Raw genomic sequence first — 12227 nt, forward strand, 5'->3', positions numbered from 1 at the left:
CTAGTTTCAAAAGTAAAAAGTCAACAGGCGGGAGATGACTGAACTGATAGCTCGTCGTTTGCAGCGAAATCAAGTTCATATTCTCTCCCCAAGTATCTAATCATTCAATTTGAGAAACCTTATTCCCAGAATAAACTAACATAGTAATTCCTGCATCACAGACACAATTTATTTCGAGATATGACCAACAGTGTGCAAATTGGATTTGGTGCATATTGCAAATTGTGTGCACCTTCAGTCCGATGTAATCGGCTCTGCTATAAATATTAAAATATGTGGTTTGTATTTCATTTTTTCAGCAGCATAAAAATGATCATATCTCGTGTACAGGACACACGCTGTTACCAATTTAAACCAAAATTGAACACAAATGATGTTATTTGATATCTGGTCACAGAATTAAAACTTGAGAACCCGGACTCCCTTATACCGCCACGTACAATAGCGCCGTCAGCTATGGAGGGAAAATTTGGGGTATTCAGGTCCTTGCCGACGGTGCGCGGAAACGATTTTGCATCTCATCTGAAGCGTTTACAGATCACATCAAGTGGGTCTCTTAAATGCGCCTAGTCTCACATGACGATTGCCTCAAGCGCATTCCGAGAAACCGAATACCCCCAATTTTTGCCTCGTGCAAGTATTAAGATGGCGGTTGAGTCAGGGTTCTCTCGTTTTAATTCTGTGGATCTTTCTTATCACTGCCACCACTCCCAACCTTAATCCTACCCCTATCTTGATCCTAACACTAAACCCTAACCATAATGGGATATTCCAGTTAAAATCCATGCACCCCTTATGGAACACATGACGTAATTGCTCTTTAAAATACTATTTCGTTCCAATTTTAATTTGGTTAGCCTTTGCCAAATATATATCAGGAAAGTTTTCTGGTCATTTTCAGCCAAACTAATAATGTAATGAAAGAAAACACATTCACTATCTTAGCTGTTTAACTGTGGTGTTCATATGATAATTATTATTGTGACTTTAATTCAAACTTGCTCGGTTGTTCTAAAAACAAAATGAATTTGGTTGAATCCAATCAGCTGTAACTTGGGTCATGTGTAAAATATTACAAATATGTGATGCGATCAAGCAAAATCAGTCGGAACTCGGAAATATTGATTTTGAGATATAGCCAAACAAAGGCAATATTTCCTTTTGTTTCCTATTGTTTTGGAAGCGCTTTAATTGCTCATATCTTTGGAACTGGTTGTTCAATTTCAATGGGGGTTTCTGCAAAATCCAGCTTTGTAAATCCTTTTTACTATCCTATAAGAAACTGAAAATTTATTATCGCCGAGTTCCGACTGATTTTGCTTGATCGCATCACATATGCCAAAAAAAATCAGGTTTAAAAGATTGTACATTATGGCTTTAATCTCCCTCACAAGGGATGTATATAGATTTCAATCATTCAGGTAACCCCATTTGAAACCTATACCCCCTGTGCGGAAGACTATAAGGTCATGTCTTACATAGGAAGTGTCTGGATTTCAACTGGAATAGCCCAATCCTAATCTCTTGGGAGCAGTGACAAAAATTATTCGGTTGACATGTGTGTAATTACAATGCACATCAAGGAATAATTACTTACACTCTTGCAATAAGCGCATGCCAATCACACACAGGCATCTATAGGTCATAGGTGCTGCACCCAGCTGTGTGTATGCCTTATTCCATACAATCTATAGTGAATCCACTATACCTTAAGATTGGTATTGATGTCACTGCATGTTTTGGGTGGCATAGCCGTGAAACGCACATGCCGTTCTGGCGTTCTCAGAATCATAAAGAGACGCAATTTGACGTCACTACCAATCTTGAGGTGACAAGCGGTATATCTAGGGTTTTGTGCAAATAAGGCCTATCTGCAATAGCTGCTCTATAGACAATGTGACAATTTCTGCATTCTATATATATTGTACACGTGACACCAGGCAGCTATTACAGATAGGCCTTTCTTGCTCTAAACCCCTAAATTATGTCATGAGTGCAGTTTATTACAAGTTGAACAAAGCATTATCTATGGTCTTGTGCCTTATGACAGACAAAACAACCTACCGTATAGCGGGGGAAAAGATTTGTCAATACAATCACATACAGTAAAATTAAGTATTTCTTGGCCAAACTGGAACACTATAAACGCTAGTGGCTCCGCAATAAACACACAAATACAGCATGGTACAGAAGAAAGCATACACGCACCTTACGTTGCGTACATGCTTAGTACGCTACATGGACGCAACACGCATGTTCCAGTTTGGCCAAGAAATGAATTTTACTGTAGTATAAAACAATAATAAATAGCAACAAACAAACTCCGCTCTCACAGACAAATCACTAACATTCAAAAGCACTGTTCAAATTACCTATACACTGATTCACTTCAAGTTTGGAAGTGATGTCAATGCTTAAGCGTGCTGACATACCGCACTTGTAGGGGGGGGGTGTACGCTCTGCGCGATAACACATACAATCCGATACCGTGGACAGCGAAATACTCACATCACTACCAAACTTGAGATGAACCAAATTATACACATTTTGTGTGCAGAGCTTTGCCACTTAGTATATAGCAACAAAATGTTCACACAAAATCCAATGAATAAAACAATCTTATCTTCATTCAAAGTTTGTCAAAATATTCCACAATAAAAACTGTGTGCAACAGTATGTGGATTGGAATTTGATATTATTTGCACACTTTATGCGACTTCTTTACTTTTTACATTGTATGAATTTTGTAATTATTATTATTTTTTCAGAATACAGGCTCTCTACAGATTCTATTCTATGATCTAAAACAGTACATACTTAACTCAATTTGACTATACACATAATTGTTGACAATGGTACAAAACATTTATAGTTTATTACAGTTGATTCTTACACACACTGTCAGTCAGTGAAATTTATGTTAGAATTCAAAGCGATTAACACTTGTTATCTAGACATGTGATCTTCATAGAAAAACATGTTTTTTAATGCTTTATTTCATGCACTGAAGCATTTAGAAGGACATAACTATGTGCCATACAGTAATTAAATACCATCTTTTAGTGTTGTCATTGCCCCCATTTTGAGTAACCTTTAGCTGTCTCAATGTTTGCACTCATACATTCAATGCAGAATCGCAATACAATTTACATAAGAGAGGCTGGACTATTGCATGTTTGGTTACTGGCTAAGTTGATGATGATAATTTCAAAATTGCCTCCTTTTGCCTGATTGGTTCACAACACATCACATACCTAACCATATAGGCACTATTGCCTTTCTGATTGGTTAATCACATGATATAATCATCTGAACAACCAATCAAAATAGAGCTTTTAGATAGCTCAGCAATTTTGAGCTTAATCCCCTTAGCCCTACTGACTACTCTTACCATACCTCTGATTGGCTCAATACATGATATAGTCCTCTTTGTAACCATTCAAATTAGTTTGATCGGTGGTGCCCCCATGTGGTTAAACACATGTTACATGGCCCAAACTTATTGTTGGATAGTCTTTCGTCACCTCCGTTCTGAGTTTGCGACCGAATGGGGTCACAACCTATAGGCTAGGGACCCCATAAACCAATCTATTGCAACAATAATTACTAGGAATTAAAACATTCCTGGTTTCCAGATGGGAGAACTCCAATGTGCCGAGCTAGTACGTGTCATGAAGCGCTTTGTCTTCTTCTTGAAGATGATAGTGAGATCGGGACCGTCCATTATCGGCGGGAAGATCTCCTCCAGATTTGTAGGTGGTTTGTAGTACTGGTTGATCAAGGCTGCCTTTAATTCAGCACCTAGGAAAAAAAATCATAAGTGGCAAATAGTATTGCAATTATTTTCCATTATTAAATTAAAAACATTGTTGAACAAAACCACACTATTTTGTGCCTCTTTCTAATCATTTTTACAGTGTTTCTGATTGAAGAATTGGTTATGGGAATACACCTGATCCCAATTGCAAAAAATAAATATGCGACTACAACTATTGGCAACTATCAAAGGTCAAAATTTGCTTGAAGTTCAAGCTTACTGTTTTTTGAACGTTTTAAACAAAACAAAAAAAGCTGTACGTAAAAGCAAAAGCATGACATGACATTAAATATACACAGGAAGGAGTAATAGGTAAAGTTTCAACTTTCACAAAGATTTTCAAAGGCGGTAGCACAAGTTCTTAGACAAAAAGTGTTTGAAACTAGAATTTTGTGGTTCTCAACCTGCACGGTTCTCGGCCGCAAAGTGTCGGCCGCAATGCCTCCACCTTGGCGCCCATCATTTTAACCGGTGCAATTTTACTTGACCCCAAAATGACCTTCACATAATTTGCCTCACTAAGGTGGCCATTCCCACCAAATTTCATGAACCTGCAGCAGTCTATTGCGATTTGACCCTGAATAACCCCAAAATGACCTTGACATTTTTGCCTTATTTCAGTGGTCGTCCCCACAAAATTTCATGAAAAGCCTGAAAAAGTGTGTGAAATTGGGCTAAAAAGGGCTGAAATAAAGAAAAGAAAAGTTCTACGGTCGGGAATGCCGAGACGGTCGGTCGGTCTGTCGGACGAGGACAAGCAAACAACTTTTTTTTGGCCCAATGTCAAGACAGGTGCCTATCCTCTAGCTTCTAAAATCACTTTTCAGTATTCTTGTAACAAAATTAATATTTCATCAACATGTTCATGGATATCACAGAGCCCAGTGGTGTTGCATTCTTATTTCTGTTTATCTTACCTTTAGCCCATGAGGGCACCTGTTTGCGTGGTGCTTCCTCATCATCACTAGAGTCATCACTCTTCAGGTCCGAGATGCCATAATCCTCATCTGTTGATGGCTTGTGAGTCCTGGATAATGAATAATATTATAAATGTACCATAAAACATTCACACATACCAATGCCTTCGTCATTTTTGCATATCATTTTCTTATACAGTGTTCTGCCATGTCATAAAGAACCTTGTGACACATAACAACCATTAGTGACATTGACACACAGACGGAGGTCATTTACAAGTGCTACAGTTGCATAAATGCAACATCGTCCAAGATTTTTTTAGAAAAATCAGCGAAGCATTGAAAGTGAGACCACTCAAAACTCCACTTCAAATGTGTGCTACATGTCCCACCTTAAGCCGGAAAAGTCACACTAATTGCCCCCACCCCAAACACAAATCCGAGCTGGTGGCCTGAAATAGGAGTTGTATCCTACTGGTTTGAAAACCTTGATATAGCCCAATTAATTCTTCAAAGAAATAAAGATTTTGATACGTCACATTTTTTTTTGTTTCATGGGAAGAAAAGTCCCTAATTTATATATTTCCTTCTGTACATTTTCCAATGGTGGGCCATGACCCGTCAGTCTGACACGCTCACTCTGCTAGTCCCAATATGAAATGCACTGCTTAGTTCAGACTAGCGCATCGAATATAATTTTTATGCTGATGCAAACCCTTGAGTACAGCTAATTTTGGATAAACCTTGAATAACAAGTAATTTAGGGCCTAAATCTTCATTTTTGGCAAAAAACAATATTTTTTGAAAATTAAATTTTTTCTTTTGCTGAAAAACGAAAAACGGGACAATCCCGTTTTTCAATGTTTTGGGACACAGAAAACGTGACAATCCCAGGTAAAACGGGACAGTTGGAAAGTATTAGACTAGCGGTGTGTCATGACTAGCACCATGTACCCTTTCCAACCTACCTTTGTGGTGTGATTTGGTATGATTGCGGTGACTGAGCCGGTTCTTTAGTGACAGTGGTGTTCAATTTATTGCTTGTGTTGATACTGGTGTTAGCATTGATACTGTTATTCATCAAGCTAGTGTTGTGCTTCAGGATGTTGGTCTTGAGACGTTCCTGTTCCACTTTCTCCCTCTCACTCTGCATCATATTTTGTAGATGTTGCTGCTCCTGGAAGATAAAGAATCAGCATAGAGCCATGGCTCATGTTAATATTCTCCACACAGGTGTCAACTGCAGACAACAAGCTCCAATTTTTGTTGAATTCAGACATTTTAAAATTACATTTGCATGACCATATTTGGAATCATCATTAAAAAATGAATACAAGCAAGCACAATATTGGTTCAGAGTTTCTTGAGAGACCTCTTGATATTTTGAGAAAATATCTCAAAGAATTAATTAATAAGTGCTTTGCATTGGGCGTGGCAGAGTTGTAGATACATGTATAGTGGGCAGTACCACTACATTTCAACGTTTCCACCCACTACAATACAATGATTTTCTTGTTGCCATCCAAAACATGTGCACAACAATAAATTATTACAAAATCAATGGTAAACACGTCGTACATGGAGCTTACCCACAGTTCAACAGTTTTAAGATCAGCCATGTTAGTGGTTATTCAGGGGTATAAGAGTTCAGATTAAAATCTGAATTCAGATTTTTTGATCTTGATTTTTATCTCTTTTTCTGCACTTCCTCGGTACAAAAGTATAGGACCTTTCCAAATTTCAGACTTTTTCAGATTTTTTTGTCTGTGGTCACTCACACCCGGGTTATTGTAGGCAAATGGGCATGGGGTTTGAGCCACAGGTGCACGCAAAATTGCTGCCTCAACACGTTGATGTCACTGCCACATCAGAGAAAAGAATGGTATACAAGATTTACGTTTTAGAGTTGGGGTCAAGGGCCATCATGCAGTGGTTGACAGGCCAGATTAGGCCTGTGGGCAGGGTTGTAGCTACGCTGGGCGGACCCGTCCGGCACTCTTAATTTCCACCCGGCACTCAAGTTAATTTTGAGACCAAATACCCAGCACTCCAGTTTCAAATGTTTCAAAATCAATGAACAATCAGTATAAACATTAGCAATTCTTATCAAAATTTTAATTTTTTTCAAAATGTCTTATAAATTTCACCCAGTACTAAAATTTGCCTAGCTATAACCCTGCCTGTGGGGCACCTGTTGAGAACCCCTGGTATAAATCCTACCTGTTGTCTCTCCTTCTCTCTCTGCAGTCTCTCCTTCTCCCTCAGTACTCTCTCGGCAGCTATTCTTCTTTCCTCCTCGGCCTCTTCCCTAGCTCGAATCGCCCGCTCTCGTTCCTCGGCCTCCATGAAGCGTTTTCTTTCCATCTCTTGTCGCTCCCTATCCCTGAAACAAAACATCAAAGATAACAAGACATGAACTGAGTTGATCAAGCTAACAGTTTATTTCTCACATTTGTTTTGAAATTTGCTCATGACCATTTCATAAGTTCTACTGAAAGATCCTCCATACTCATGAGGATTGTGAATCAACAACCTCGTCACCACATTTTCTCCATCAAAATGGAGATTTTGGTAAAAGTGGGAACTTGGAAGCAACTAATTTTCAGGAATGAGAGTTTGAAAAAAAAAAAAACTTAAAATAGTGTGTGAAATTGGGCTAAAGGGCCAAACACGGGCTGAAATTAAAAGAAAGTGAGGAAATTTGTACAACAAAAAATTCTCATGCCTTATTTTTCTCACTCACACTGCAAAATATTAGGGGCTGAAAGATTTTTAGTTTGCATTTTGTAAGTCAACATGTGTCAAAGAGTACTGTGCGGACATTCGCATGCACATATTTGGCTCTCATATGTACATCCATATCAAAACGCTGCACTTGTCGGCTGCTACTGTGTTTCATTTCACACAATAACAAGGAATAGCCTGTGTATTTTGAGCCCTGGATTTCAACTTGGTATAGAAAACACACAACAAACAAGTGTTGTGCTGGGGAGATAAACCCAGACCCGCATGTATGTTACAAATACATCATACTTTATTGTAAAATATCTCGCATTCAATTTCCCTTACTTGTCCTCTTTGTGCTGTTGTTGTTCTCTCTCCAAAGCCAGACGCATCTCTAGTTTCTTATGCGCTAACGCCTGCCTCTGTTTCTCCATCATCATCTTACGCTCCTCATCCTTCTGTCTTGCTTCCTCCATGCGGCGATGTCGCTCGCTGTCCTCCATCTCCTTTTTGCGTACGAGAAATTCCTGCTGACGTTTTGCTTCGTCCTCCTGTAGTAAAGAAACAAATTGATAACAATGAGTTGGTTTCTGAGGAATCATTGTAAGAACATCATATGCGCACTCACAAGCAATAGCTGCTCATTTGCTAAAATGTACCAAGAAACAGATAAATTTGTCTGTGTAGGGAGATTAAGAGATGAATTCGTCCGTGGTGTAGCTATTTTCTCCCCTTACTCAGCAATACCACGGACGAATTCATCTCTTAATCTCCCTACACAGACAAATTCATCTCTTACTGTTCTCGAGTAAAAAACACAACATATTGGTTGTAACTTGTGCACTTTCTGTGATTTCAAAGATTTTTTGTGCCGGTCGGTGACCAATATATTTAAGCTTAGTGCCGATCGGGAAGACTCTGTGCCGGATATTCTCAGCGTGGCTAGAACACTGCCAAGAAATATTAATTAAACAATTAAGTGACTTGTGAGGAGCAAGGACATCATAATGTGCACCACAAGCAATCACACTTGTTATGTAAAATGTACCAACTTCCTAGAAAATCAATGAAATGTCAAATTAAGGGATGAAATCAAAACACTGCCAGTTCCGTCTGGCTGCTATTATTCTAAACAATGGAAACCGGACGGAACAGGTGGTCAACTGCCAGTCGAGTTTTGATTTCATCCCCAACAGCTTCAGATGGGCGATACAGTAGAGAAATGTCCAAAATAACCTCTAATTACACCTTTTTTTTTTTTTTGGCTAATTATGCCTGTGTAAAACTTTTTTGCCTAAATCAAACTACTGACCATGCCTTCTGCAGAGAGTGAGTGAGAGGACAGGCAAACAATTTTTCTTTTGCCTTATGACCAGATTAGACTTGGTTTAAATTGATAATCTGTGTCGGTGGGACCAAGAACATTTTTTTGTCACCTAACCCTTACTTCACTTCTTGTGAGACAACACAATACCACATTTACTACCATGGATGCTAGCCCACTTTATAAAGCCTTATCATCAATTTGATGAGGAGTTACCACACATAAACCCTTATTAAATTAACTGTTATGGATCGATTGTACATCCTTGTGCCGCTGGACACAACCCTTACTTGTTCTCTAAGCTTTAAATGTCTCGCTTCTTCCTCCTGCCTCCTCCTCTCTTCCAGCTCGCCCTTCTTCTTCATCATCTGTCGTCTCTTTTGAAGTTCTTCTTTGCGTTTCTCTTCCTGCTTCTGTGCTGACATCACCTGCTTCTTTTCAAACTTAGCCTCCATTGCTTGCCGCTTCTGTTGCTGCTGCCGCTGATCACGCAGCTGACGAGCCTCGTGCACTTTACGGATTCTCTCTTCTCGTTTCCTGCAATAACAATTTACAAAACGATTCCTCTAACATCAGGGGTTGTTTGAGAGCCGCAAGAAGGCGAATCACATTTAACGTATATATTTTTGAGGGCCAAATACATTCTAGCTTTCTCATGGTTTCCTTTACATTTTAAGAGTTGGTCAAGGGCCAAATATCCATTGCTGACTGGCAGGTGGGACAGATTTGTTCAGCAGACTACCTGTTGAGAATCCTGGATTCTTATTTATTACACAATATGAAATAAAATATAATTGATTAATTGGTTGTGAGAAGGGCAAAAAGCTTAAAAGTGGTTGTCAAGAAGTGGCCATCTAATTAAGATTTGTTACAATACACAAATACTAAAATGTAATAATCAAAACTTTGTTCATTTTAATTTTACATGGACAGCTGGTTAGCTACCCAGAAGAAAGAAAAAAAAATTTTCTAGGGAAGAAAGTCAATCACATATCTAGTTTATAATAAGCAGCCCAAATGACCATAGCGTTTCATTACATTGGTTGCCAGTTTATATAATACTTGATCGGAAAAGCAATCACCGATATCTCAAATCACAAATCGCTCTGATTCCCAAGCTTCAAATAGTCTATAGCAATATCACAAGCATGACTGAAACATCGCTACTGGCATTTAATCAGTACTAATTTTTCTGTCACTTACTATCTGCCAGTATGATAGGCATTACACTTACAATATCAAAATTTCACAAATTATTCTCTTTCTTGATGTAGCATGTATGAAAACTACTATCCTGGTCAAAAGAAATTCCACATTGGTGTGAAGTCTAAGCCCTCCCCTACTACCACAACCATCAACTTCCCCAACAATCAATGCCTTTAGGGGACATGACCAAATCAACATCACTGAACAATGCAATGGGGGCACATTTTAATACCAGCATTGTAGAATGGAGCGATCTATTCATCAATTCCCACAATGCATTTCTTCCCTTACTGACTTGATATTCAGTGTAACATGGGTCGATAGTGACTATTTCTAGTCACTATCAACCGATGTTGCACTGAATAGGATATCAGTACAGGGAAGAAATGCATTGTGGGAAGTGTAAGAAATCTTCACTGCTCTGACCCTACCTCTTCTGTTCTTCGATCTTATTCTTCTTCTCAGCTTCCACCTTCTTCCTAATTTCCTCCTCTCTTTTCCTCTTGGCTGCAATCTGCACTTTCATCTCCTGTTGCTTTTCCTGCATGGGTATAAGAAAACAGAAGATGTATCATTGGTTTATTCCAGTTGAAATCCATACACACCTATGGAAGACATTACCTTCATCTCCCAACACACGTGTAGATCAGAGGTGTAAGCGATGTAACGATCCACTCCCTGAAAAACATGCGAGCCAAAGGAGAGCACCTCGCCAAATTTCCGGAAGTGCACGGGCTTGTCCGGGAATAGGCTGCAGGGTATCATCCCCTCAAAATTTTTTTTTTTTTTTTTTTTTTTTTTTTTTACATTTCCGGAATTTTTTTTATTTTGGCCACATTTCCGGAATTCCGGGAATTTCCGGAAGACTTACACCTCTGGTAGATTTCAAATGGAGTCACCCATTTAGGTAACCACATTTGAAATTCACACTCCCTGTGTGCAAGATTAAGGTCATGTCTTCCACAGGGGAGTGTATGGATTTCAACTGGAATAGGCCATTATCATCATACCTTAATATTGTCACTCAAATTCAATGGACCTACAAATGTAAGAATATATAACAGCCTCTCTCTCTCTCATCTTGTGCAAAGAGATTAGATACAAAGAGTACCAACTCAGAATTGTGTAACGCTGGTAAATCCATCATGTTGGGATGAAGGGGAATGAGTCACATGTCGGCAATTTTGAATCCGAAGTATTTTACATAATTTTCTGGTAGTTTATGAATGCTACATTTTGATGCAAACCCCATAAAAATCGGGCATCTGGTTACCGAGTTTTACTGAACATGCTCATCAGGACTGTTATTGAAAATTGAAACAAATTTCATTATTCCAGTCCAATTAAAACAGCACTCTACTGTGGACGTTTCAAAATCTGTCAGATATCTTCATCAACACTGATGTTGTTGTGATGACCTTCAGTATACAACTCGTTGTTGCTTAGCAACGTGGTTGCCAATTGGTTTCTTCTTCAGGAGATAGTCAAACATGTCAGTTAGGTTGTATTGCCCCTCGTCTCTGTTCATAGTGGTGCCTTGTTGCCGGATTTTCACTGCTTCTTTGATTTTGTATTGTCTGCTTCTTCGCCTAAAATCTTAGCCTCCTCCCAGTCAATGATGTGATCTTTATCGAAAATATGGCCTGTAATAGCCGATTTATTGATTGCTGATTGAGTATATAATATTACAAATTTAAAATTTGAAAGAAATCATACATTAAGGCTTTAACTGGGAGACAAATGAAACATGTATTCATCCTAAACAGGACACCATCATTGCCCCAAACTTACCTTTAATGTTTTCTTGATCGGTGTATTGCGCTTTATGAAAGACGTAATGACACCACTACCACCTCTTAGGTTGGTTGGGGTGCCTGGTGTGCGCGGTTTGTTCTTCTTCATCAAGGCATTCAAGAAGGATGCTGGATGAGGTCTGATAACCTGCATTAGGTGGAAAGAATCAATGAAATCAATGCTATTTCCCACATGTGTCATGGCATAGGGCAAAACAAAATGGGATTACTGATACACAGTTTACTTCTGTGAGCAACATAAAACATTGCCAATTCTGGAAATCTACCTGGTTTGCTGGTCATTGTCCCAAAAGTGAGGAGCCCACATAAAAAATGGTTCATTTGGTATTCAAGGTCAGGAGGTAGAAACCGGGAAAACATGCTTTGACCTATACTGCTTCAACCTAGAAGTACAAACCAAATCTGTGGAATTGGGGGTCGATGCT

General features: G+C 38.9%; 1 protein-coding gene across 2 annotated transcripts in view; it reads right to left on the reverse strand.

Annotated features, from left to right (window-relative positions):
- Positions 1 to 871: 871 nt before the first annotated feature.
- Positions 872 to 12227, reverse strand: part of LOC140139810 (uncharacterized) — a 28685-nt gene continuing 17329 nt past the window's right edge. For both annotated transcript variants that reach the window (XM_072161545.1, XM_072161544.1), the window contains exons 9-16: positions 11780 to 11929; positions 10420 to 10529; positions 9073 to 9319; positions 7804 to 8009; positions 6955 to 7117; positions 5703 to 5911; positions 4735 to 4844; positions 872 to 3801 (exon numbers count right to left, since the gene is read on the reverse strand). In XM_072161545.1, the coding sequence (XP_072017646.1) occupies positions 3614 to 3801; positions 4735 to 4844; positions 5703 to 5911; positions 6955 to 7117; positions 7804 to 8009; positions 9073 to 9319; positions 10420 to 10529; positions 11780 to 11929 (1383 nt within the window). In that variant the 3' untranslated portion in view covers positions 872 to 3613. The remainder of the gene's footprint in view (positions 3802 to 4734; positions 4845 to 5702; positions 5912 to 6954; positions 7118 to 7803; positions 8010 to 9072; positions 9320 to 10419; positions 10530 to 11779; positions 11930 to 12227) is intronic.

Source organism: Amphiura filiformis, chromosome 18, assembly GCF_039555335.1.
Source record: "Amphiura filiformis chromosome 18, Afil_fr2py, whole genome shotgun sequence".
Taxonomy (NCBI): domain Eukaryota; kingdom Metazoa; phylum Echinodermata; class Ophiuroidea; order Amphilepidida; family Amphiuridae; genus Amphiura; species Amphiura filiformis.